This window comes from Gracilinanus agilis, chromosome 2 (assembly GCF_016433145.1).
Source record: "Gracilinanus agilis isolate LMUSP501 chromosome 2, AgileGrace, whole genome shotgun sequence".
Taxonomy (NCBI): domain Eukaryota; kingdom Metazoa; phylum Chordata; class Mammalia; order Didelphimorphia; family Didelphidae; genus Gracilinanus; species Gracilinanus agilis.
Genome location: NC_058131.1, coordinates 663,502,322 through 663,529,453, shown reverse-complemented (window position 1 = coordinate 663,529,453; position 27,132 = coordinate 663,502,322). Strand labels below are relative to the sequence as shown.

At 48.3% G+C, this 27,132-nt stretch overlaps 1 protein-coding gene across 1 annotated transcript; it reads left to right on the top strand.

The window, feature by feature from the left end:
* The first annotated feature begins 5,197 nt into the window (after positions 1-5,197).
* ANXA11 (annexin A11) lies at positions 5,198-19,262 on the top strand. Its single transcript, XM_044665803.1, has 14 exons — positions 5,198-5,497; positions 7,842-7,954; positions 8,755-9,156; positions 10,025-10,112; positions 10,520-10,614; positions 12,054-12,167; positions 13,444-13,534; positions 13,922-14,001; positions 14,365-14,421; positions 14,907-15,000; positions 15,286-15,381; positions 16,872-16,930; positions 17,190-17,312; positions 18,528-19,262. Exons 1-14 carry the CDS (start codon positions 5,443-5,445, stop codon positions 18,585-18,587), a joined length of 1,527 nt encoding a protein of 508 aa, XP_044521738.1. The 5' UTR covers positions 5,198-5,442; the 3' UTR covers positions 18,588-19,262.
* Positions 19,263-27,132: the final 7,870 nt, after the last annotated feature.

Below are 27,132 nucleotides of genomic sequence, written 5' to 3'. Positions count from 1 at the left end.
GGCCGCAGTGGATGGAGAACCAGGCCTGCCACGTTTTTCTTAGTTATTTCGAGTCTTTTTCATGAGTTACTACTTTGTTGATCTTTCCTTGGAAAATTACTTATTTATATTTTTAGCTACTTTTTGATTGGAATGAATTGCTTCTCTTTCATTTGAAGAAGCTTCCCGTCTATAACCTACTTCATTCTGGCTGGCAGACTTGAGTCTAAACCAAAAAGTCACCATGTTGGCCCTTAAATCTTCAGACTGGTAGAAATGGTGAATAACTGAGGTTGTGAGGATTTTTTCCACGGGATGGGTGAGTAATGGAGTGGAGGAGGGCAGGAAATGTGGGGAAGTCACCGATGGTTGGATATGTCTAAAAGTACTTAAAAATAGCTATTTCCGTGACCTGGGCTGAGCATATACACGTTTCTGTGCCATCTCCGTATCTTTGTGGGCATGTTTAAATCTGTTGAAGATGAAGGGCTGTTCCATTGACCCATCAGCGTGTCTTTAGGGAGTCCTGGGCCCGCTGTGTGCAAAGTCATGGCATCTGTTCACTGAGGCGGGTCCCCGTGTGGGTCCTGGCTGCCATGACAATACTCCATCGGTGACTCGGTGCTTCTAAGAGGAGTAAATGCGCTGGTGGTTCTCTCTCAAACATTCCCTCAATTCAAATTTTAAATATTTCAGATTCTTCCTAAAATTACTCTGATTTAGTGTGGGGTATTTGAGGGGCTCCTAGGGATGACATTTGAGGAATTGGGGCTTGGAGGGGGCAACTGTGACTCTATTGCATGCTGAATAACTCCGCGTGTCTCCTATGAAATACGTATTAAATATCCACACATTTATAGATACGACTTCAGTGTTTCCTTTGTTCTGGGTACTTCCAACATGTTGACTTACTTGAGTGGAAGAGCTGGGAAGGGCCCCAAAATGTCCCTGGCAAGCATTCCTTGCTTATAAAAATGAATCCATTTATGAAATATAAAGAGCATGGCCTACTTAGTGTAGTCTCGGTGGAACAAAGGCTTCTAGGGTGCTGTATATTGTTTTAAGCTTTGAAAAAAATACTTTTATTACATACATTATCTCACTGGAACCTCACATTCAGTTTTTAAAACGTTGAGTTCTCAGTTCTCTCCTTCTCACTCTTCCCCCATCCATTGAGAAGGCAAATAGTATTCCATCAGTTATACATGTGATATCATGCAAAACATTTCTCTATGAGCCATGTTTCAAAAAACAAACCAGAGCAGCTGGATGACTTAATGGATAGAGAGCCAATGGAGATGGGAGGTCCTGGGTTCAAATTTGGCCTCAGACACCTCCTAGCTATGCAACCCTAGACAAGCCACTTAATCTCCATTGTCTAGCCCAGTGGTTCCCAAACTTTTTTGTCCTCCCCCTTTCCAGAAAAAATATTAATTAGCCCCCTGTTAATTTTTTTTAAATTTTAATAGCAATTAATAGGAAAGATAAATGCACCTGTGGCCATCACCACCTTCCTGGATCGCTGCAGCACCCACCAGGAGTTGGAGGCGCCCACTTTGGGAATCACTGCTCTAGCCCTTACTGCTCTTCTGCCTTGAAACCAATACACAATTTTAATTCTAAGGCAGAAGGTAAGGTTCTTAATTAAGAAAAATAAAATAAGTGAAAAAAAGTCTGCTTCCATCTGTACTCAAGAGTTTGTCAGTTCTCTCTCTGGAGGCGGATAACATTTTTCATCTTGGGTCCTTTGGAATTGTCTTGGATTATTGTCTTGATCAGAGTAGATAAATCTTTCAAAATCAGTTATCTTGACAATATTGCTGTTCCCGTGTACAGCATTCTCCTGGTTCTGCTCACTTCATTTTGCACCATTTAACATAAGGCTTCCTAAGTTTTTCTGAAAGCATCTTGCTCATCATTTCTTATAGCACTTCTTATATTCCATTATAATCGTAGCACCTTTAAGTTCAGCCATTCCCCAATTGATGGAATCCTCCAGATTTCCATCTTTTTTGCTGCTGCATAAAGAGTTGGTATTTTTTTGTTACCTATAGGTCAATCCTTTTCCTTGTTCTTTGATCTCTTTGGGGTACAGACCTAGTTGTGGTATTATTTCTGGGTCAATGCACAGCTTTATAGCTCTTTGGGCATCTATAGTTCTCCAGAATGGTCGCACCCATAAGTACTTTCTTTTTCCTTATTTTTTTTTTAACCTTCTGCCTTTAAATGGATACTTTAATACTTTGACTTAATCCATATTTCCCTATTGCTCCTGCCATGACAGAAGATGCCTATCACACCTACAATAAAAAAGCCATGGAGGAAATAAAATGAAAGATGGTGAGCAGCTTTGAGCTGTGATCAGACTCCAGCAGCCCTATCTTTGGCTGAGAAGAGCATTTTCCATCTCCAGTCTCTTGGGGACATCTTGGGACCTTGTTTTGCTGATAATAGTTTAGTCCTACACTGTGGATCATCCTGCAACATTTCTGTTGCTCTATACCTTGTTCTCCAGATTCTATTCTCTTCATTTTGCATCAGTTCATAGACGTCTTTCCAGGTTTTTCTGAACTCACCCTGTTCATCTGTTCTCACGGCACTGTAGTATTCCATTTCAGCCCCATCCTGCAGCTTCTTCGGCCAGTCTCCAATGGATGGGCACCCCTCCATTTCCTGTTCTTGGCCACTCCAAAGGGAAGCTGTGTTATTTGGAATTTGGGGGGTTCTTTTGAGGGTTATTTGGGGTTCATTTGAGTTTTAAATATTTAGATATGTGACATAAAGTTCCTGTGGATGTTTAGGGGACTTGGAAACTACATTTCCCATGATTCCTCTTGTAGTACAGGTAGACAGAAAGTGTGAACAGTATATGTCATTGGGGGAGGGCTCTTTCAGCCAGGTAGGGGCAGGAGGAGATGGCAGGAGATTTGAATTAGATCTTAGCAGGCGCGTGTCTGTATTTTACCAACATGACTTTAAATAAAATATTAATACTTTTGGATATATCCATCTATATCCATTTTATTCGTAACAATGCTAAGATATTTGGGTTGAGGTAGGTCCTTTCCTCTTCTCTTTAGGATCCAGACCCAGTTGGGCTATGGCTGGGGTAAAGTTCTATAGCATTTTTGAGGTTCGCAAGCCTCAGGGCAGCCCTGGAAGACTTCTACATTTTCATTTTATTATTTATGCTTCTACTGCATTTTTTTTTCTTTAAAAGACTCTTACCTTCCCTCTTAGAATCAGTACTTTGTATTGGTTTCCAAGACAGGTGAGCAGCAAGGTCTGGGAAATGGGGGTTAAGTAACTTGCCCAGGGTCACCCAGGTAGGAGGTCTCTGAGGCTAGATTTGCACCTGGGATCTCTTCCATGAGAGCCCAACGCCTGGGGAGGGTCACTGCTGGCCGTCCAGCTTGTCCTGTGGGCCCTCAGACAGGGAAGGGAAGAGCCTAGACCTTGGGGAGCCTGGCCTTGGGGCCCCTTCAGGAAGGTGCCCTCCCCGCTGGAGGCGTTACACCCAGCAGGAGGTCCAGGATTCAGTCATGTTTGCATTTCCCATTTTCTCCAGAATCCTGCCTCCAGGGTCCATAGAAGCCACTTTTCTAAAAAATAAATATTAATAAATGTTTAAAAAATAACACAAAGTATAGTCCCGTGCAAGAAAAAAAGAAAAGAAGCCACTCTGACAGACAGACGGGAGACTTTCATGCTCTGCCAGATCTCTAATCCTTTTTCAGCATTCAGTTGTGTTCAGCTACAGGCTGTCCCCCAATATTGGCTGTCCAAGACACCCACAGAAGAAAGTGAAGGGCTGGAGCAAAATCTATTATGCTTCATCTGAAGTGAAAAAAAGCTAAGCTAAGGGCAGCCAAGTGGCTCCATGGATGGAGAGCCAGGCCTAGAGACAGGAGGTCCTGAGTTCCAATGTGGCCTCAGATACCTCCCAGCAGGGTGACCCTGGGCAAGTCACTCAACCCCCATGGCCTAGCCCTGACCCTTGGAGCCGATACCCAATAGTGATAAAGAGCTGACAGGGAATTCAATGGGGACATTAACCTTCCGCTCTCAGAATGAGATAAAACAAACCAAAAAATAAATAATCAAGAAATTAAAGAGTTGAATAGAATTTTAGGGAACGTCCTTTGGCGACTCCCCGTCCTCCTACGCCTGGCTTCCTCCTCGGTGGATCCCCAACGTCTGTCATCCAACACCCCCCCCCCCAGTCACCCTCCAGCCCAGGGGAAGCAGCACCCAGCAGAGACGCATGTGCAGGTGTAGACAGAGCCCTGCTGCTGGTGGTATTGTGTGAGAAGCCCGGAAGAGCCCTTCAGGGGCCCCGGGGGATGGGGGGGGGTGTAATTGGGGGAGAGGCCGAAGGCTCTGAGGAGGAAGCAGCGGCTGGGGGGCTGTTGTGGGGGTCTCCTTCCTCTGGGACGAGACAAGATCATTTTAACACAGAAAACCAGCCCGAGCCGAGGCTGGACTGAACACACCTCCCTGCACAGAGCTCGTCTGATGGGGCCCTGCTGGGGGGCCGAGGCCAGCCCAGGGCACAAGGATGGGGGAGGGGGGGTAGGGCGGCGGGGGCCTGCCGGAAGCACACGGCCTGGGCACAGGGGTCTGCGGTCACCTGACCCGGGTAGGCCTGGAGACGAGGAGAGGAAGGGGAGATGCGGGCAGACTGTGAGGCAGCTGACTTTTTCCTTCCTTTCTCTTCTCTTCTTCCCTCTCCCTCTCCTCCCTTCTGTCTTAGGTTCCACTCTCTGCATTGGCTTCAGGGCAGAAGAAGGGTTCGGGCAGTGACTTTGCCAGGGTCACCCCGCTAGGAAGCGCCTGGGCTCAGATGGGAACTTAGAGCGTGTGTCCGCAAGCCAAGCCGCCTCCTCAAACATGGAGCCGCCTCGCCACCCCTCTCCGCGATGGTTTTAAGGGCCGTCGTCATTGTTTAGCGCCCGCTTATGTAATGGGGAGAGCGTTGTTTTGTATTGTTGGTCCATAAAGACTGCCGAGGCGGGAGGCCGAGGCGGGAGGCCGCGTGGAAGGCCGCCTGGCTGGGCCCGAGAGGATGCGCTCGCGCTACTGTACAGGAGGGAGCCCGGGAGTTCTTGGGCCGCTTCTCTCTCCAGCCTGGCTCTCGGCTGGGAGGCGGACACCGTCGTTTGCTCCAGGCCGTGTTCACAGCGTCCCTTTTTTGTTCAGGATTTGCAGAACTCTTTACCCGTCTCAGCGGCCACCTGGGAGGTAGAGGCTATCCTGGTCCCGTCTTTACAGAGGCAGACCCAGATGGGAGCCCCGGTGTCTGGGGCAGGCTGGGGCCTCTGGCCTCCCTGCCTCCAGGCCCCTTGTTCCCTCCTGTTCTTTCCTGTTCTCTCCTCCGGGCAGCCCCCAGCCAGGGGTGCGGAGCGTCGGCCCTGGAGGACGTGAAGGATTCACGCGTCTCTCTTTTCCTTTCAGGTCTGAGCGATGAGCTTTCCAGGCTACCCCCCCGCGGCGGGCGGCTACCCCCCGGCAGCCCCAGGTAAGGGAGGCTGAGTGACCGGCGGTCTCTGGCCGCTCCGTGGTGCCCCAACGCCGTCGCAGACGCGGGGAGCGGCCCTGAGGCGCACCCGAGAGGGAAGGACTGAAGGGAGGGAGCGGGGCAGGTGGGGAGCAACAACCCCAGGAGGAAAGGGGGGCCGAGGTCCCTGCGGGGTGGAGCTGACGGCCCGAGAAGGAGCGCCCCACAGAAGCGCCACCTGCCCAGGCGGGCTCTTTGCTCAGCACTGACTGCCCGAGGAAGGGGGCCTCGGAGCCATTCCCACAGAATGAGCGAGGGAGCAAGTTTGTATTAAGTGCTCCCCGGCGGGAGGCCGCTCCCAGGGGCCGCGGATGGAGGGCGGGGCCTGCCGGCAGGGAAACGCCTCTTCCGAGTTAAAGCCCGCCTCGGCGCTTCCTAGCTGGGCGACCCTGAGCGAGTCACTGAACTCCCATTGCCAGCTTTTACTGCTCTTCTGCCTTGGAGCCAATACACCGTATTGATTCTGAGACAGAAGGAAACGGTTTTAAAAAATGAAATGAAAAAAGAATTCTAAGACAGAAGGTAAGGATTTAAAATAAAATCTAATTCAGCCTTCCTTCATGTCCATTGAAGAAGAACACAACCTATTGAGAACAGATAAAAAAGATTTAGACGCTTCATTTTTTTAAAAAGAGAGTGTTGTTCTTGTGATGGAGTTGGTTTGATAGAAACAGGGCTAGGCACTCGATAAATATTACATTTCACATGTCACAAAGAAGAGATTCCAGTAACGTGTATTTTCTAGGAAGTGAAATTTTCTGATTTTCCTTGTAAAATTGGAGATAGATTCCAGTGGGGGGGGGGCGGGTGGAAGTTATCGCCTTAATGTCCTTTTTCAGAATAGAACAAAGCTTTTACGACAGTTTCTTTAAAGGAGAAAATAGCAAGTTTTCTCTGGTAAAACATTAACATGAAAAACCCCACAGCGTGAACACAGCTCAGACACTTAGCAGTGTGACTTTAGGGAAGTCATTGAATCCTCTTTGCTTCCATTTCCTCCTATGTCAGGTGAACAGAGAAGGAAATAGCAAACCCCTCCTTTGCCAAGAAAACCCCAAATGGGGTCATGAAGAGTCAGACACGCATAAACAGAACAAAAACATGAGCAGTGCAAATCAAGATCACTTTCAAATTTTCTAAATACAAACAGTCATACTTTCTCTCACTTCCTTCCTCTCTCTCTCTCTCTCTCTCTCTCTCTCTCTCTCTCTCTCTCTCTCCCTCCCTCTCTCCCCCTCTCTCTTTCATTTCTTCCCCCTTACCACCCCTCTTAAAATCAATAAATACTGTGTATTGGTTCCAAGGCAGAAGAGCAGTGAGGGCTGGCTATGGGGGTCCTTCCCTTTTTAAACTCCTGCTGCTGAAACCCTTGAAGAGTCCCAGAAGCCTCCCCGTGCTGTGGTTCTGGTAGTGGTCGCCTGCCCTAAGGGCCTGCTTCTTTCAGGCACCACCTACTCTGGACCCGGCTCTGCTGGGCTCTGCAGTGTGCCAGCATTCCACCCCCCGCACCCCCCACCACACTTCACAGTGCCCCCAGGAGCCTGCTGCCCAGCTCTCCTGTCCAGGGAGACTCCACCAATGGCATCCCAAGCCCAGACCCCTCCCCTCCCTTCGCCCTTCACATCCTTCCAAATGTTTTATTTCTAGACTCGGGCTGGGAAATCCCATGACTGCTGGAAGCTGGCCTTTTGGCAGGGGCAGCCCCCGAGTCCAGGGAAAAAATGCCTTAGAATGAACGAGTGAATTCCGGGGTGCACTCACGGTTTTTTTAAGCCCTAATCCTCTGTCTTAGAATTGAGACAAAGGAGCCGGAAGGGCTGCACCCAGTCACCCATGGAGGAAGTGTCTGAGGCCAGATTGGAACCCAGGACCTCCATCTCTAAGCCTGGCTCTCTGTCCACAGAGCCCCCCAGTTGCCCCCCTGCTATGAGTTTTTAAAAACCTTTTTGGGGAGAAATGGTTTTTTAAAGTCTTTAAGGGTGACTCCGTGGATAGAGAGCCAGTCCTGGGTTCCAATCTGGCCCCAGACTTCTAGCGGTATGACCCTGGGCAGGTCGCTTAGCCCTTGCTGCTCTCCTATATGCAGTATTGATTCTAGGATGGAAGGGAAGGGCTTCTTCTGAAGTCTGGGGGTCTGGGCTTCCTCAGGCCTTCTCCTACCAAGGCCCTCCTCACCATGGGAGGGAAGGGTTCATTTGGGGGGATTTTTCCATTTTTTATGTCCTTTTCTTGCTTATTCTGTTGGTAAGTAGAACAACGACCAGGGGTAGACCCGAGTCTGATACTGTTTGTGGTTGTGTTTTAGGTGGTAACACCTGGGGGGGCACCCCCTACCCCCCCACCAACATGCCTCCTATCGGGCTGGACAACGTGGCCAACTACGCTGGGCAATTCAACCAGGACTATCTTTCAGGGATGGTATGCCTCGCTGCTCTGGGGGGAGAGTCCGTAAGGTTATGTGCGCGTGTGGGGGGATGAGAAATAAAAGGAGAGAAAGAAATAAAAGGAGAGAAAGAGAGAGAGAAGTAAAAGGAGAGAAAGAGAAAAGAGAGAGAGAAATAAAAGGAGAGAAAGAGAGAAATAAAAGGAGAGAAAGAGAGAGAAATAAAAGGAGAGAAATAAAAGGAGGGGGAGGGAGGGAGGCAGGAAGAGAGGGGAATGAAGAGAGACAGAGAGACAGAGAGAGGGGGCGAGGGCCATGGCCATGGAGGGTGTTGCCCTTGAGCAGTAGCCTTGGCCCCCATGTCTGAGATCCAGCTTTGACCCAGGGAGAACAAAGGCGAGAGATGCCCCTCAGAGCTGACTTCTCCCTGGGAGCTTGTGAGAATCGCCCTCAAAGAAGGGGGGCAGGGGTGGGGTGTCGGGGTTACTTTCGGGGTTATTTACAGGCTTCCTGTCTTTGGCAGTGGTTGGAGCTTTTATGGTGAATGAATGGCTTTTTGAGGTTGTGTATTTTTTTAAGCCCTCAACTTTCATCTTAGAATCAGTCCTGTGTATCGGTTCTAAGGCAGAAGAGAGTGGTAAGGGCTAAGCAAGGGGGGGTGAAGTGACCTGCCCAGGGTCGCCTAGCTAGAGAGTGTCTGAGGCCAGATTGGAACCCAGGACCTCCCGTCTCTAGGCTTGGCTCTATCCACTGAGCCACCTGGCTGCCTCCAGTTTGCGCATTACTTGAAGTCACTCCTTTAATTGTGATGATTTTTTGTTTGTGTTTTTTTCAGGCCTCGAACATGGCAGGGACATTTGGAGGAGCGAACATGCCAAATATGTATCCCGGAGCACCTGGAGGTTTTCCTCCCATTCCTCCTGGGAGCTTTGGGCAGCCCCCTCCTGCCCAGCAGCCAGTCCCCCCTTATGGAATGTACCCGCCTCCTGGAGGAAACCCACCCTCAGGAATGCCAGCTTACCCAGGATACCCCGGAGGCCCTGTGCCAGGCCAACCCATGCCTCCTGCACAACAGGCTCCAGGGGCCTATCCCAGCCAGCCACCAATGACCTATCCAGGCCAGCAACCGATGCCACCACCGTGCCAGCAGCCAATGCCACCTCCTGGGCAACAGCAGCCGATGCCAACCTACCCTGCATACTCAGGATCTGTCACCCCAGCCGTCCCTCCAGCCAAGGTGATATTTGAAGACAGTAGCCATAGCCCCCTCCCCAAAGCTCCTTAGGCAGACCTCCTTGACTGTATTCCACAGAACACGGTTTCCAGACAATTCACCTTCTGGTGGTCCTTTTTTGAATGTCTTCCATTTGCCAGTTCAGCTCTTAGTGTGCAATGCAATGGAAAAAGATGGATTTAAAGTCAGGAGACCCGAGTTCAAATCTTGACTCTCACCTTTGCCTGGTGTGACTTGGCCCTCCATTGGCCTTGGTTTCCTTATCTGTAAAATGAGGATCTTGACCCTCTGAAGTCCCTTCCAGCTCTATATCTATGAACCTATGAGCATAGGACATATTTTTCCTTCCTTATACTTGGAATCAGAGGTTTATAAGTCTTAGCCGGGAGAGGAACCCGGGGCAGTGCCCTCCGGACTCTCAGCCCAGCCAGTGTGTATGTGGAGTTCAGTCGTGGCTCTTCAGAGAAGGGAGTCAGGCTAAAGGAAAGCCCAGAGACTCCTAAACCCCCACCTTTGTCCTTGGCTTTAGCCTCTCTCCTAGTTCTCTGTGGAGAGGCTGAAAGTTTGCCTTCTGGACCAATGGGATGGAGATACAAAGTTAGAAGAGAGGTCGTCTAGTCCTGCACCCCCATTTTACAGATGAGGAAACTGTAGACATGGCTGCTGTATCCCAGATGGATCAAGCCATGGTAACACAGAGGTAGAATTTGAACTGAGGCCCTCTGACTCCAAGGCAAACACTTTCTACTGTCATAAGCATACCCCAATAGTAAGACTCTGTCTTAGGCATTTGAGGTGACTGTGTCTGGGTCCAGCTGATGTGTTCAGAGGCCTGATATACCTCCTAACCTGTTTCTCTCTATTTGGTTAGTTTGGGAATCGAGGCACCATCACAGATGCTCCAGGCTTTGATCCCCTGAGGGATGCTGAAGTCCTGCGGAAAGCTATGAAAGGATTTGGTGAGTGTCCTGCAAGGCCCTGGTTGGGTGGGCGTTAGACTGCCCTGGGGGGCCTCAGCGTCCAAACTTTCCCCTTGCTGCTGGCTTTCGACTCCTTCCTCCCTCCCTCCCTTTCTTCCTTCTTCCCTCCCTTCCTCCTTTCCTTCCTTTCTTCCTTTCCTTCCTCCCTTCCTTCCTTCCATTCTTTTTTACATTCCTTCCTGGGGATGAAAACACGGGCTAGGATTGACAAGGAAAAAGAAGGCTTGGATTCACTTGGGTGAATCACTTTGTGATGGGAAGTTGGGCATGCAATGTTGAGGTGCTGGAGGAAAGTAACACATGAAGAATTCAGCTCTGGGCAGTTCCTCTGTATGTGCATGAAGGGCGCCCCCTGCCCGGCTCACTGCCTCTTCTTTCTCTCCTAGGGACGGATGAAGACGCCATCATCGAATGCCTTACAAGGCGCTCCAACAAGCAGAGGCAGCAGATTCTTCTTTCCTTCAAAACAGCATATGGGAAGGCAAGTTTGGAAAAAACACATTTGGGCCGGGGCCTCCCCAAACCCAGCATTCCTCATTCCCCAAACTCTCCCAGTCCAGCTCCTCTGCTGTTCATCCCCGGGCAGGGTGGGCGCCCTCTTAGTCGTCCTGGTCTTTTCACTGACTCGTTTGGCTCCCTGCATTCGTGGTCTCCCAGGTAGCAGCACTTTATGTGACTGCATATCTGGTCTGAGAGAAAACCTCACCTCCACAACACTAATGGTGGGATTGAAGGACGTTGGACTCGACATCTGGACATCTTATATACCTCTATAGCTTTCATTTCTTCCTTAGTTAGAAACACCTAAAATCAAAAGGCAGAGGGACTTTAGAGATCCTTTTGTCTGTCCCCCTCCCGCCCCACTTGACTCCCTATGGCAGTTAATAGCCATTGAGTTCAAGCATTTCCCATAGAGTAGACCCTGTGCCAGCGATGAAGAGAATACAAAGCAAAAGGAATGATCACTGATATTTATCTCATATCTTTATGAGAAGATATTGTGGGTATTGAGCCACTGGGAATCCACTGTTTCTCCCTGCCTCTTTCCCTGCTCTGGCAGTGGGTGTCAAAGAGGAAAAGGGGGAGTGGGGTGGTGAGATGGAAAGGAATAAGCGTTTATTAAGCACCTGCTGTATTTCAGGCCCTGTGCTAGCCACATTTACTAATATTATCCCATTTGATCCTTACAATGAGGAAAAGCAGCTGGATTTCTGGATGAGGTTTACCATCTTCCCGGACTAAGGTCTCTTTATCTCTCTGGGCCTCAGTTTTCTCATCTGTAATATTGGGCCATTAATATTTGCCTTACTGATAACCATATATACTTAAAAAAAAATTTAATTTTATTTCAATAACAAATCTACACATAAGTTTTACAAGGCTATTCAAACAATTCATGTTGTCTCCCTCCCCTCTTCCCTCCTCTCTCTTGTGGTTGACAAGCAATTCCATGGATATATACATATATTATCACTCAAAACCTATTTTCATATTGTTCATTTTTATAATAGATTCTTTTTTTAATTAACTGGAAATAGTTTTTGACAATTCTTTTTTGATGTTTTGCTGTTGAGATTCTCTTGCCTCCGCCTCCCTCCCCAGGACATAAGACTTAACTATCATCTGATATAGGTTATGCCAGTGCTTTCATGCAATATGTATTTCCATATTCCCCATGCCAGGACTGAAGACATATCTGTAGTTCATTCTTTAGAGGAGCAGATAGGCTAGAAAGGCAGTGTTTGTAATGGAAGAAGCGCTGATTAAAGGATCTGGATTCACATCCTCCTTTTGACCATTTCTCGGGTTTCCTCATCTGTGGGCTCAGCTTCTGAGAGTTCCTTCTGACTCCAGATTGGGGATGTTTTTCTAATACTGCGTTTCTGACCTCTTGTTTGTCTGTCCTTCCTCTCCTACCAGGACCTGATCAAAGATCTCAAATCAGAACTCTCAGGGAATTTCGAGAAGACCATCCTGGCTTTGATGAAGACTCCTGTGCTTTATGATGTCTATGAAATAAAGGAAGCCATCAAGGTTGGTGGGCAGGTGCTTGGTCAGGGACCCCAGCCTGGAACTAGAGTCCTGGAGCTCCTTGACAGGCTGAGATGGAGAGCTGAAGTTTTAGGTGGATGAGTCACAGATGGGAATGGGCCAGGGTAAGGGTCAGAGGCTGAAACTGTCCAGAACCAGCAGCCTCTGGAGAAGAGGGCAATGTGTCCATCCAGAGAAGAGTTATCTGCCTTCCTCCTTTTTTTTTAACCCTTACTTTCTGTCTTAGAAACAACTCTGAAAACAGGACAAAAACCAAACAAATAGGGTCACCAAGCTGGGACGGTCTGAGGCTAGATTTCACCCAGCGCTCTATCCCCTGCGCCATCTCACTCCCTTTTTAGCAGGCACTTGTCTGGGAATGAGGCTAGCTGTCCCCACCTCCTCCTCTTCTTCCTCCTTCTCCACCTCCTCTGCCTTGAGGTGAGGACAGCCAGCCTTCCCAGGCTGAGGCAGCACAGAACAGCATGAGACTGGCTATGAGCTGGTCAGTCATAGATCACTCTCTGCTGGGTGATAGGAAACTGGCATCTCCTGCCTGGATGGGGAGGAAGAGATGACCCTGAGTCTACCCGTATGGCCCGCTCTAAGAAATAGGATGAGGGCATCCGGGGATCCGGCAGCTTTAAAAGAATCGCAGAATTAGAGAATCCTAGAACTGTAGACTTAGAAGAAGCTGTGAGAGCGAGCCTCTGGGGCAGCCCCCTGCCTCCTGAAAGGTGAATGTCTAACCACCCCAGCAGGGCAGGGGCAGCTGGGGAGCCCAGTGGAGAGACACCAGCCCTGGAGACAAGAGGACCTAGGTTCAAATCTGGCCTCCCATACTTCCTACATGGATGACCTTGGGCAAGCCATTTAACCTCATTTTGCCCAGCTTCTTGCCTTTGTGTCCTAGAGTCGTTACTAAGATAGAAAATTAAGGTTTAAAATCAGAGAAGAGAAAAGAAGGCAGGGTGAGTTGATGGCCAGTTTCGAAGCTTCGATCCTTTTCTTCCTCATGTCTGACTTGGATGTCTCTTGTCCTTAGATAGGTCCTCAGGTTATGGAAAGGAAGCTTAGCTTGTCCCAGTTATAATTGTATCTGTGAAAGTCATTTGCGAAAACACTTCAGTTTTTCTTCCTGGAACAATAAAGATGCCGTAATTGCTCCATCTTTTATGTCCCAGGGAGTAATTACTGTACCCCACCATCCTGAGCTTTTCTTGAAAAGTGGACGGATGATAAGTGGTTTGTGGTTTCCTTTATTCCCCCTCTGACACAGGGAGCTGGCACAGATGAAGCATGCCTCATTGAGATCCTGGCCTCCCGCAGTAACGAGCACATCCGAGAAGTCAGCAGAGCCTACAAAACAGGTTAGGCCAGCCTGGCAGGTTCTGGTCAGCTGCAGTGCTTGTGTGAAGACGTGCTTGGTTCATGGGATTTTCTTTGGTGTACTGACCCCAGGAGCCTTTTCTATCTCCTAACATAACCCGTTCTCCTTCCCCTTATTCCCTTCTGGGCTTCTTCTGCTCCCAGATCTATCCATCCATCCCTGCATTCATCCCGTCCCTCATCCTTCCCTCCCTTCCTTCATCCATCCGGGCGTCCTGCCATTCACTATGTGACGAGACCTGTCTATCACACTCTACATCGCTGGTTGCTTTCATAATTCCATAGCATCCCCCTAAGAGATTCTGCCCATTGGCAGGACAGCCCCATCTTGGGCTGGGCAGACTTGCCCAACAGCTTTCTATTTGCAGAATTCAAGAAGACGTTGGAGGAGGCCATTAGAAGTGACACATCAGGGCATTTCCAGAGACTTCTCATCTCACTTGCTCAGGTTATCATTTCTTTTTTTTTTTTTAACCCCAACTTTCCATCTTAGAATCACTTTATGTATTGGTTCTAAGGCAGAAGGCAATGGGGGGTTAAGGGACTTGCCCAGGGCCACACAGCTGGGAAATGACTTAGGCCAAATTGGAACCCAGGACCTCCTGTCTCCAGGCTTGGCCCTCAATCCTCTGAGCCACCCAGCTGCCTGCCTCAGAGATCATTTCAAGAGTCCCATCTCTGGGTTCTAAGGCAGAACAGGCATGACATGGGCACTTCTTTCCAAAGAAATCGTGAAGTCTTCAGTTCTCCCTAGACCCTCCATAGTGGAGCCCACTAAGTTGTGGACGTAACAAATGGACTTTTCTTCCAGGGAAACCGAGATGAAAGCACAAATGTGGATTTGTCCCTGGCTCAGAGAGATGCCCAGGTTAGTACGTAGCCACACAACGGTCACCCAAGGTGACTCATCTTTTTTTTTTTTAAGTTAACAAGTTTGTATTTACTTTGCCTCTGGCCTCCTTGCTGCTCCTCCTGAGGAAGGAAGAAAAAAAACAAAACTCTTGTAACAAATACATGTTGACTCATCTCTTTTCTTATGTTCTGCAGAGGTCAACTCTGATTTTCCAAGTAGGGAGTTGGAATGAACTGATTTTTTTGTTTGTTTTTTGCTGGCTTTAGTGATATTTAGGAAAGACGAGGCTAATTTAAAAAAAAAAAAAAAGGAAAACCACACAGTGAAAGTCAACTGCATAGAATATTGTAGTTGTTTTGTGCACATTCCTTGGTATCTGGAAATACTGTTCTTATTTGCTGTTGTAAGTTCAGACTTTTAAGATCTCTCCCTGGAAGGAAGCCCCTGAATAGTTGCCAAACAACAGCTGCCCATTTGCCTTTTTTTTCTCTTCTGGCCAGGAACTGTATGCAGCTGGAGAGAATCGCCTGGGCACCGACGAATCCAAGTTCAACGCCATCCTGTGTGCAAGGAGCCGAGCTCACCTGGCAGCAGGTAAAGGGGCCCAGAGTCAGCCGGAGACGAGAGGAGAAGCGGTGGGACATCAGGGAGTGGGGAGGGCCGTCCAGCAGGTGGGACAGCACGGACAAGAGAAAAGGCTTGAGGGGTCGTGTTCGTTGGATGGGGGAAATTGGCCCGAGGCAGATGGGGGCCCCTTAGGAAAGAGGCAGCTCAGGATGGGGTGGTGACTGCAGGCCATTTCTGAGGGCAGAAGTGAGTGGAAGAAACCCTGGGAGTCGGCATCGGGCTCATCCCCGCGCGTCCTCTCTCTTCCTCTAGTTTTCAATGAGTACCAGAGATTGACCAACCGGGATATTGAGAAGAGCATCTGCCGGGAGATGTCCGGGGACTTGGAACAGGGCATGCTGGCCGTGGGTAGGTACCCCAGGGGCTCCGGCTGACCACACTACAGGCTAAGCTCTGGCCTTTAAATGCTCCCCAACTCCCAGGGGTGATGGCAGACTCTTTAGCTGCTCCAGCATCTGCCCTTTGGGTTCAGTGTCCTCTCGGGGTTTCCCAGGGCAGGCAGGAGAGAGCCTTTCCAAAGCAAGAAACATTCAGCCTGGGGTTTAGGAAGGGGGAGAAGGGAACCCCATGTCCAACCTGGGTCAGGGGACATTTCTCCTCCTTACTGTGTGCAGAATAGCTGCTGTGCCTCCCAAAGTAATAACTCATTTCTGAACTGATCTCATTTGTGGCAGGGATGGCCATCTTAAGAATTTCATCATTAAAAATGTCACCATTTGGAGATAGCTGGGTGGCTCAGTGGATGGAGAGCCAGACCTGGAGATGGGAGGTCCTGGGTTCCCATCCGGCCTCAGACACTTTCCCAGCTGTGTGACCCTGGGCAAGTCACTTGACCCCAATAGCCCATCTCTTGCCAGTCAGGGTGAGAATAGCTAGTAAGACAGAAGGTTGGGGTTTAAAAAAATAAACTGTTGCCTCCTAGCTTGGGGAATTTGATTCCCTTTCTTTGTGTGTCCACTTCTTGTGCCCCGTGTCCTTTGAGGCTAAGTTGTTATTGTACTCGTGGCCTTGTTCTGGAGACGTGCAGTTCCGTGTCTGTGCTTGGTGTTGGGCCGTGAGGACGGGAGAGGAAATGCAGTCACGCACACCCTTCTCGGTCTTCTCAAAACACCCCCCTTACATTACTGGTCAGCGGAAGGGCTGTCCTTGCTGAGGCTGGTCCTGCTGTCCTGGCTCTGACACCCCAACACCGGCCCGTTTCCACCTCGTGGCTCCTCGCGGAGCAGGTGGCCGTGGGCTCCCGCCTTCCTCCGTGCTTGCCGTCTGTGGCCCCGGTTCTGCGGGGCTCTCTGTGGCCCTTTCAAGCTTCCTTAGAAGAAGAACATCAGTTTTTCCATGTGCCTTTTTCAAAGCCGTCTGGATCCCCAGCAGGGTGATCCCCGTCCCTTCTCTGTGCCTGTCCTCGGGGTCCGCGGCTCATTGAGTGAGGAGGCGCCGGCCCTCCCCTGCTTGCTGCCTTTTTCTGTGTGACCGTCTTTGCCTTTGGGGGCTTCCTGTTGTGTTTCCCCTGAGTGGTTTTTCACGATCCTCCACGCTCTTTAGAAAGAAGCCATGAATGGCGCCTCCAGGGCTCCCTTTCCTTGGCCTCCCATCCGCGGGTGGTCACCCAGTGCCTTCTCCCGGGAGAAGCTGGCTCGCCTCCATCGCGGCATCTGCACGACCTGTATTGGCCAAGCCACGAGGCTGGGACAGTGGGATGGTGGCGGAGGAGAAGCCGCCGGCCTCGAGCCGCGTCCCAGGGGGGCGGAGGAAGCAGCTGGTCAGACGCTAGAGTTCTCCAGGCGGGTCTAAACCGCCGCTTCTGGCCCATCTGACTACGCTCTGTCTCTCTGTTGCAGTCAAGTGTCTCAAAAACACGCCCGCCTTCTTCGCCGAAAGACTCAACAAAGCCATGCGGGTACGTACGGCCCAAGAGCGGCCCTTGGCCAGCACTTCCCCTACCACAGCCTCGTAAAGGGGAGCACAGCCCTGCGGGGGGGCGGGGGGGGCACAAGTCGTGTTCAGGACCTAACGGGGCCCGGAGAGACCCCAAGGACAGAGCCGGGGCTGGGGGGACCCTCCCCCCCCCCCAGCACGATGGCCGCCCGGGCGAGCGCTCTGGCTAGGTGGCCAGGAGAGGAGCTCTGAGGCCCCTTTTGTTGTTCTCGTTTCTGCAGGGAGCAGGCACGAAGGACAGAACTCTCATCCGGATCATGGTGTCTCGCAGCGAGATCGACCTGCTCGACATCCGCGCCGAGTACAAGAGGCTCTACGGCAAGAGCCTGTACCACGACATCACGGTAAGGGCCACATCGGCAGGGCGGATCGCTCCAGGCCTCTCCCTGAGGAGGATGACTCTGGCTGCAGGGGAGAACTAGGCGGCGGGTCATCATTGACTGGTCTTGATGCCCCTTAAAAAATATCCAGGCAGGCCTGGAGATGGGAGGTCCTGGGTTCAAATTTGGCCTTAAGACACTTCCTAGCTATGTGACCCTGGGCAAGTCCCTCAACCCCATTGGCCTTGGAGCTGATACACAGTATTGATTGAAAACCAGACCTCAGACACTTCCTAGCTGGGCAGGTCACTTGACCCCCATTGCCTAGCCCTTACCACTCTTCTGCCTTAGAACCTATACATAATATTGATCCTGAGACGGAAGTAAGAGCTTAATTTTAAAAAAAGAATCAGAATATGTGGCTTATCATTTTATTTAAAAAAATGTTTAAACCCTTCTTCCATCCTAGAATCGATGCTCCGTATCAGTTCTAAGGCAGGAGAAAGATAAGGGATAGGCAACTGGGGTGAAGAGACTTGCCTAGGGTCACCCAGCTAGGAAGTCTGAAGCGTCTGTGACTAGATTTAAATTCTCCAGGCCATATTTTTTTAAACCCTTACCTTCTGTCTTAGCAAAGTGGTATGGACTAGGCAAAGGAAGATGAGTGACTTGCCCACAGTCACACTGCTAGGATGTGTCTGAGGACAGATTGGAACCCAGAACACCCCCCCCCCCCCCAGGCCTGGCTCTCTCTCCAATGAGCCACCCAGTTGCCCTGTAGTTTGTAACTTAAAAAAAAGTATCTGGTTGTTTACTGTTGTGGGAAGGAAGGGAGAGAAACGGAATCACAGAATGTCAGAAAATGGTTGTTAAAAATTGTTTCTACATTTAAAAATATTTGTTTCTACGTGTAATTGAAAAAAAATTCTCTGGGTACTTAGTTCAGATTTACTGCTGGGGTCCCAGAGGACTTGAGTTTGGGGTAGGGAGAGCTGGGCAGACAAGTTCTAGCGGATAGACAGGGGGTCCTAGGAAGCCCCCCGCTCCTCAAGCATCATGGCTTTGGCAGCTCTTGGCCACCCCAGGACCGTCTCCTGATCCCCTGCAGGTGGCACGTGCAGCCTCCTTTGGGGAGAAAGGGGGTGGCCCCTCGGAATTAGGGCCCTTGTGGGAGGAGGAACTCAGGAGATGGGGCTCCTCTTCCCTCCCCTAACTGGTACCTTTGATTTTTGTGGCTAGGGAGACACCTCCGGAGATTACCGGAAAACCCTGCTGAAAATATGTGGAGGCAATGATTGAAGCCGTGCACTCGCTTTCCGACAAAGAAGAGGGAAAGGAAAGAAGCCGAGTCCCCCACTCAGCTCCCCCCACCTCCCTCTGCCCCCCCAAAAAAACACAACAACAACCCCAGACCTTGTAGATTCCCGTCTCTGCCCCATCCCTTCCCTCCCCTAAAGGCATATCAGTGAAGGACTTTACTAGACACCTTAGGACTTTCTCAGGATATTTTTTCCCTCATCGCCCGCCACCCAGCCACCCGCTTCCTGCTGCTGAAGTAGGCGAGGGGCTTCTTCCCGCACGCTCACGCGCCCCCCTCTTCCTGTGCCCCCTCAGGGACGGTTAGCTCATGTAGACCTTTTTGTGTTGGGAAGCCACGTTTCCTTTTTTTTTAACCGCTGTTGCCATCCGCACGTCTTTTATTTTTTTAGCCGTAAACATTTCTGGTGCGCGGGATGACGGGTTCTCTCGGAGGGCGCGGGAAGGCCCGTCTGTGCACCCCCCTGAGTCTGGAGGGCCGCGACCGTGAGAACAGTCATTGCCAAACGCTCACAGATACCACCTAGACCCCGTGTCTGCCCAGTGCCTTCAGCGCCCGCTCGCCAATGACCGAAGCACCTTCGCTTTGGTGTCTGCCTTAAGCCTGAATGTCTGTAGTTGGACTTTGTTATCCGATTAAAGCCATCTCCCTTCTAAGACTCCGGATTGTGAGTGTGCGGCACGGAGCTGGGGGCACAGAGTGGGGGACACAGAGTGGGGGACACAGAGCCGGGGGCACGTAGCCGGGGGACACAGAGTGGGGGACACAGAGCCGGGGGGCACAGAATCAGGGGCCATCGGCGCTCCCCCAGAAACGCACCGTGGCATTGAGGAGGGTCCGCCGCACCCCAGGGTGTCACGGCCTGGTCCTTCTTCCCCTGGGGACCAGGTCTGCTTTCCCGAGTGACCAGCGACCCAGGGAGCGGGGCTAGAGGGCCCCAGGAAGCGAGGGGCAGCGAGGGGCCCCGTGCTGAGACGGGGGGAGCAGATGGAGCAAAGCCCAGAGCTTGAGAGCGTCCTCTAGAAAGGGTGGCCCGGGCAGCGGGAGTGCCGGGCCGGCATCACCTCCGGGTGCTGGGATCCAGACATCAGGGGCTCAGGAAGAAAATCAGGACGGGTGGGGAAATGGCCCGAGACCCCTGCTTGGGGCTGATGGCATCCCGCTTGGCGTCCATCTTTTTATCGAAGTCAAAGGTTCTTCACTTATTTAGTGTCCCCACACCTAGATGTCGCTCTCCCTTTAGCAATGCTTCCTGAAGTTTAGGGAGCTCTTCTCACAATAACGTCTTTTTAAATCCTTAGCTTCTTAGAATCAGTATTATGTATTGGAAAAAAATAAAACCAAGAAAAATGAGTATGTATTGGCTCCAAGGCAGAACTAGGCAGTGATGGATCTATCTGGGGAAGTCACTAGGCCCCACTGCCCAGCCCTCACTGCCCTTCTGCCTTGGAACCGATGCGCAATACTGATTCTAAAGCAAAGGGTTCAAAAAAAAGGAATGAACCACCCAGAGTTGTCTGGATCCTATTCCACCATCAGAGCACGTGGGGAATGTTGGGTTCGGTTGGAGGGTGACCCTTGAAAAAGGACTCGGGGCCCCAGCGATGATCCGATCCTTTTCTGGTTTCTACTGAATATACCGAATATGGCTGGAGTGGTCTCTCTCAAGGCCTCCTCTTCCTTCCTGGAGTCCAAGAGCTTCGGGCGTGTTCCTCCCTGGCAGGAGCTTCAATCCTGCCTGCTGGGAGAGGAACCGGTCCCGGGACAAAGGGAGCTTTCCAGCTGCAGGTAAGAAAAGGGAAGTGGGACCTTGTTGATGATTAGACCAGAGTTCTGTAATGAAGTAATTTAGGGAATAGAATAGAAATTTATGATGAGTAAGAAGGAATGGGAGCTTGGCTGTCAACCTTGAACATTCTCTATTGGACCATAAATTTCTATTCTATTCCCTAAATTCCTTCATTACAGTTCAGATTCAAGGTCTGAAAAGAAAAATGACTGAGGAAAAAAAATGAGGTTCAGCATTCTAGAAAGAGAAGATGATCACAGGCCATCAAAAGTGGGAAAAGGGATGTAGTGGATGAAGTCGGGAGGTCCTGGGTTCCAGTCTGGCCTCAGACGCTTCCTAGCTGGGGTGACTGAGCAAGTCACTTCACCCCCATTTTTGCCCTTCAATCTTTAAGAGTTGTACAATCCCTGGGCCACCAAGCTTCAGGATTATCCTACACACCCAGTAATTGTTTCAGAAAAAGACCAACAATGACAAAGTCCCGTAAGACTGTTCCCTAGAAAGAATGTTCTATGTGAGCCATTGGCTAGATGATGTTGCACTAAGATTTAATCTACATTAGTTAGCTTTTGTTATTATGTATTCATGATGTTGCTGAACACGGCAGCCTTATTTGGGATACTCCAGTGCAAGGCACATGCTGTCTCAGTGACCTTATGAGGTAGATTATGAAAAGAGACGCTACCCCCATTTTACAGATGATGAAACTCAACGAAAAGGTTAAATGTTAAAAGTTAAAGAGTTTAAACTAGACCATGGTCCTACAGCTAGTCACTAAGAGAACCAAGAATTGAATCTTAAGGTTTTTTGTTTGTTTTCACTTCAAGATGGGATTTAAGCCATTACATCTACAATTCCCATTTTGTGGTTATTCGGTTGTTTCAGCTGTGTCTGACTCTTTGTGACCCCATCTGGGGTTTTCTTGGCGGAGATACTGGAGTGGTTTGCCATTTCCTTCTCCAGCTCATTTGCCAGATGAGGAAACTGAGTCTCATCTATTAAGGAAAGAGGTTGGGCATTACTATTTGTTCAAATTTCCTTCTGCAAAAGGAATAATTTTGATTATATTAAGGGGAAAATGTTTTACATGATTGCACATGTAAAACCTCTATGAGGTAGCTTACCATCTCTCGGCAGGGAATGGAGGTGGGAAAAGAGAATCTGAGACTCAAATTTCTTTTTTAAATGTTAGAAATGGTTTTTACATGTAATTGAGGAAAAAAATAAAGGACCATTTAAGTTATTTATTTATTTGGGGTATTTTGCCATGGTTACATGATTCATGTTCATAGAAATCCTCCAGTTCATCATTCCTTACAGCACAATAGTATTCCATCACCATCAGATACAATGATTTGTTCAGCCACTCCCTAATCAAAGGACCCCCCCCCATTTTCCAATTTCTCCCACCACAAAGAGAGGGTCTATGAATATTAAAAGAACGTTTTTTAAAATGCAGAAATAAACTTGATGTGGAAACAGATTTAAGATTGTTCCTGGAGGAAGTTCAATGATAGAGACCCAGGTGTGGAGAAGGGGGGTCCTGGCCTCAGATGTGACCTAGCTGTGGGACTGTGCTCAAGTCACTTAACCCCAGTTTCCTAGCCCTTACTGCTCTTCTGCCTTAGAACCGATATGTAGTGTTGATTCTAAGACAGAAGGTAAGGACTTTAAAAGATTGTGTCTGGTGTTGAGCTAAATATTGAAAATTTTTGTTCAAATAAAAAAGCAAAATGTTGAATTTAAGTTTATATGTGATTACAATATTATGTATTATAATTATACATATATATTATATATAATAAATATCTTCTGGATTGTAATTTAGTTTATTAAAATGCTTAAACTCAACTAAATTTATAAGATAAAGAACTTTAATATAAAGTCTTGCAGAAAATAGTAAGCACAGATGATGGTCTTGCTGGGTTACCTTTAATTCTTACAAAATGTAAATGTATAATTACAGCTTAATAATTTTACATTTAGAGTTTCCATAATTATAGAATTATATAACATATATTTTAGTGTAGAGCTTTAGGGACAAATGTTATTATTGAAGTGAAAGAATATTATATAAGTATTAAATCATTCAGGGGTTCATAACCCTTTTTTTGTTGTTTTTTCTTTTGTTTGTTATTGTAAAATGACTGAAGAACCAAAAAATGTTGGGAATCACTGGCCTACGAGAGTAAATTAACTGTAGTTAAGCTTTAAGGATCAGCAAGAGGCAAGGACCTTGTTTCACAAATAGGGAAATATGCCCAGAGATATTTACCCAAGAATACCCCCAGAGTACCATGGCAGATCAGGGGTCTGACACTGCCTTTTCAAACCCTCTTCCCCTCTCCATTCTCCCTAAATGCCTCTGAGTTTTTAGTCACTCTTCTGTAGATGTGGGCTTCCCCCCCTGATGCCAAGGACAGAGAATTTGGACAGTAAAGTCCTAGGATTCAGAGTGCATCTAGCACCACCTCATAATTTTGATAGCTGAGAAAAAACTGATGTCCAGAGAAATTTGTGTGTCAAAGTCCACAAAAGTAGCAGATTTGAACCCAAGTCTTGAGACTACATTTTTAGGGTTCCAGGCTCCCAGGATGAAGCTGATTTCCTTGAACGATGAATCTGGCTAATCCAGCAAAGAGAAAAGAGGAGAGAAAGGCAAAGTAAAGGGAGAAGCATCAAACTTGTGACTACAAAACTCTTCAAGCTACTGCTTACAGGATGAGTGACATTTATTACAAGACAGCCTTTCCCAATACATATCCGAGTGATTCCAAAAGAACAGCCACCTTCAGGATGAAGTATCCAAAAAGCTGGGGAGCCCCTGCTGCCCTCAGCCTCAAGTTCTCTTAGCCTTCATATGGATTCTGTAAGAAATAGGAAGTCTCATGGTTGGTGGACACAACATCAGCTACAAAAGGAATGCCTGTGGGTGGGAGGGTGGTGGGTATCTAGATTTTCAATGATGGGGAAGCTTTTCCATTGGGAAGGACCCCTTCCAACTCCTATGCATTGTGGGACTAAAAGGAGTAGCCACCTTCTCTCTAAAACTGGAAACTTTCTTCCAATGAATCCCCTGGCCCGGTCCCCCACCAGTGTCCAAATGGTACTCTTCTCCCTGGGCTCAAAGCTTTTTTTTTTTTTCTTCTTCTCGGTATCAGAGACAGGTTTAAGATGCAAACTCCCCTACGACTTAACATTCCCTCCAGTGAATAAGGTACTAATGCAGTCCCTCCCCAAGAGAGATTTTGTTAAGTAGGAGGGAAGAGAAAAAAGGAATGGACATGACTGGTACTAGGAGGCCAATGATGCCAAAACCCGTCGCCCATGTCACAGGCTTGCTGAAAGTCGCCATTCTGCCCAGCCCTTGTTCTTTGTTCTGATGTTCTATATGGGAAACCTGGCTTTTTCTTCAGGCACGTTCTGGACCCTCAAGCCTGCTAGGAGGAAGTCCAGAGTGGAAGGGGCAACCGATTTTTGTCTCCTTGTTTACATACCTAACTCGATTTCTCCAGAAATTCCCCAAACTCTTCTGGGAAATGGCTTTGGGCCCACCTATTGTCTATAGGAGTTCAAGGGGCGGAAGAGTGGTTAAGGTTTCAGGGAATTGGGGGGAGGGGAATGCGTACAGGGGTACAGGGGTACAGTCAGGGAGAGCAGGACCAGCCCCCAGTCGCTGAGATCTCCACTGAGGCTTACCACAAGTCCCCTCCCCCAGCATCCTCTTCCTTGTCTGTAGGGAGCTCTCCTCCCTGAAGAGGGCAAGATTCAGCCATCTCTATTTTTCCTCCTGTTGATAGTGGGAATGGTGGTGTCTTTAGCATTTTTCCAGCCCTTGAGCTAGAGCTAGTGGGTCCAAAAGTACAATTGAAGAAAGGCAGTTTGGCAGAATGGGCACAGCTGGAGTTTTGGTGCCAAGGAGACCCAGGTGAGAGTTCTGCTTCTGATCCATGCCAACTATGGGGATCCTTGGAGCCCCAGACTAGGAATGGCAGACGAGGTGTCAAGTCTTCCTTTGTAAAGGGAATTTCCTACACCCGGGAACTAGCTATCCCTATGAAATCACAGGACCTTGTCCAAGCAGCCCCCAAATATGTGCGTTTGTTCACACGCTTATAGAAGACACACACACACAGAGTGCCATGAGTCTAAAAGAGCAATGTGAAGCAGATAGGGACATAGATGTCTACAGAAGACATACACATGGAGCCCACAGAGAAGATGGCTTTTGTTCATCCTTCTCCCCCAGGGTAGGAATCTCCTATAGATACAGCTACGACTTAGCCCAACAGCCAATTCTGACTTAGACCGAGACCTCTAAAGATCTCCCATTCTGAGAACCATATTTTCTCCCCAAAGCTGGAATCTCTTGTCTGATCCAGCTTTTGTCTTTTGGTATTCACCCCTACTGAGAATGAAAGGGAAGAGGGGGATGCTGATAGGACCACAAGGGAGGTCTTTTTTTTCCCCTCGAAGGACTGAAAGCATCCTGGCACTTTGGACTTTAGCCTTGTCGGTACCCATGGATCCTGCCCCTTTATTCTCCTATTGAAAACCATCCAAGGAGCACCAGACTTGGAGTCGAGAGGATCCGGGTTCAAATCTAGCCTCAGATGTTTTTTAGATGCATGACCCTGGGCAAGTCCCTGAACTCTGACTGCCTAGCTCTTGCCACTCTTCTGTCTTAGAACTGATACTAAGACTGAAGGTAAGGGTTAAAAAAAAAATGACACCCAAACCATGCTACTTCCTTCTTCTCAAGGCAGGTAGTGATGCAGTGGGTAGAACGCTGACCCTAGACTCAAGAAAGCTCAAGTCCAAAACATGCCTCAAACACTTACTAGCTGTGCAACCCTGGGTAAATCACTTAATCTTACATTGCCTCAGTTTCCTCCACTGTAAAATGGGGATAATAATAGCACCTATTTCACACAGTTGTGAGGATAAATGAGATAATATTTGTAAAGTACTCAGCACAATTTCAAGAACATAGTAGGTGCTGCGTAAATGCTAGCTATTGTTATTGTTATAATCTCACTTTTTACCCCCAGAGTGCCTGAGAGGCATTAAATTCCAGCTGGATAGGCCTAGAGACAGGAGGTCAAATCCAGCCTCAGACACTTCCCAGCTGTGTGACCCTGGGCAAGTCACTTGACCCCCATTGCCCACCCTTACCACTCTTCCACCTAGGAGCCAATACACAGAAGTTAAGGGTTTTAAAAAAAAAGATTCCATCTGGAGCTGTGCTTAGGACAAAAACAGGAGGACAGACTGAAGCCAGGGCACTAGGAACCTTTTGGGGGATACACACCATCTCCAAAGAGATCAGGATTCTCAAGCTCTGAGGCTAAGTGCCATGCTATCCCATCCATCAGGTTAAGGAGATTCTTTACTTCAGATTCTAGGTGCTCCACAGTCTTGTCCAGAGTCTGATAAGGAAACAGGAAAAAAAAATCAGGGCAAGGGATAGAAAAGAAGAGCTCAGAAATGTGAGTTGTATCAGGATCAGATTCTATAAGATAGTGTGGATGAGACCAGCTTCCCCATCATTGCTAGATTTCATGTTATTGATCATAGAGATGTAATGGATGATGGAGTCAAACCTATATTAGGTTTGGGTGAGCCCAAAGCCATTTCCCAGAAGAATTTGGGGAATTTCTGGAGAAAGAGAGATGGGTATGTAAACAATGAGATAAAAAAAAACAACAGTAGTATCATGTATTATGAATGTATCATCTGTATCATGGTGACATCATGGATCATATCATCTCTACTTCTCTGGCAGTGGATTGAGCACCAGTCCTGGAGTCAGGAAGACCTGGCTTCAAATCTCTTAATTGCATAACCCTGGGCAAGTCATTTAATTTCTGCCTTAATTTCCTAAACTGTAAAATGGGGCTAATAATAGCACCAATTTAACATGTTTGTTGGGAGTGAAATAATATTTTTAAAGCGCATAGCACAAGTGCCTGGCACTCTATAAATGTTTATTCCTTCCCTTATCTATGCTTATATACTTGTGTCCAGGTGTCTTGGATTTTCCTTAATTTAAAAAAAGGAAGTGAGCTTTTAACAAGATTGCACAGAAAAGCAAAAACTTTTGGGTTCTGATTCTGCACGTATAAGAAGACTTGGTAGAAAGTGGATGGAGAATCTCTCTCCCTCCCTTCTTTGTTTTTTGTTTGTTTGTTTTTAAACCCTTACCTTCTTTCTTGGAATCAATACTGTGTATTGGCTCCAAGGCAGAAGAATGGTAAGGGTAGGCAATGGGGGTCAAGTGACTTGCCCAGGGTCACACAGCCTGGCTCCCAATCCACTGAGTCACCCAGCTGCCCCTCCTTCTTTGGTTTGAGCTGTTGTATATCTGATATTTTGGATGTCCTTGATGGGCTGGTTGGCTTGACTGGGCTGCTTTTTTCCATCTTGTTTCCACTTACTGGGTAGGAAAGGAAGGAGGGGTGTCTTTAGAAATGAGATGTCAAAAGGGACCCATAATCACAAAATAAATAGTTAACAAAATAAAGGCTGGTCTTCGCTTCAAAAGAAAGTCCTGGGATGCCTGCTCACACTACTTTTGTCATGCTTCCCTCTAGTGGCCTTCTAGGAAAAGAATGAGTTTAGAGTTTGAAAAGTTGTCTCCATAAAAAATTCATTGTTTTGTAAACTTTCTAATTTTAATTATGAATGTCAAATATTTGTCAATATTTATTATTATTAAATATTTGTTAAACAAAAAA

Coding starts and splice junctions, on each gene's coding strand:
- ANXA11 (XM_044665803.1), top strand. CDS start 5,443: ATGAGCTTTCCAGGCTACCCCCCCGCGGCGGGCGGCTACCCCCCGGCA. Junction 14,002..14,364: donor TTCTCATCTCACTTGCTCAG/GTTATCATTTCT, acceptor CTTTTCTTCCAG/GGAAACCGAGATGAAAGCAC. Junction 15,382..16,871: donor ACAGGGCATGCTGGCCGTGG/GTAGGTACCCCA, acceptor TCTCTGTTGCAG/TCAAGTGTCTCAAAAACACG.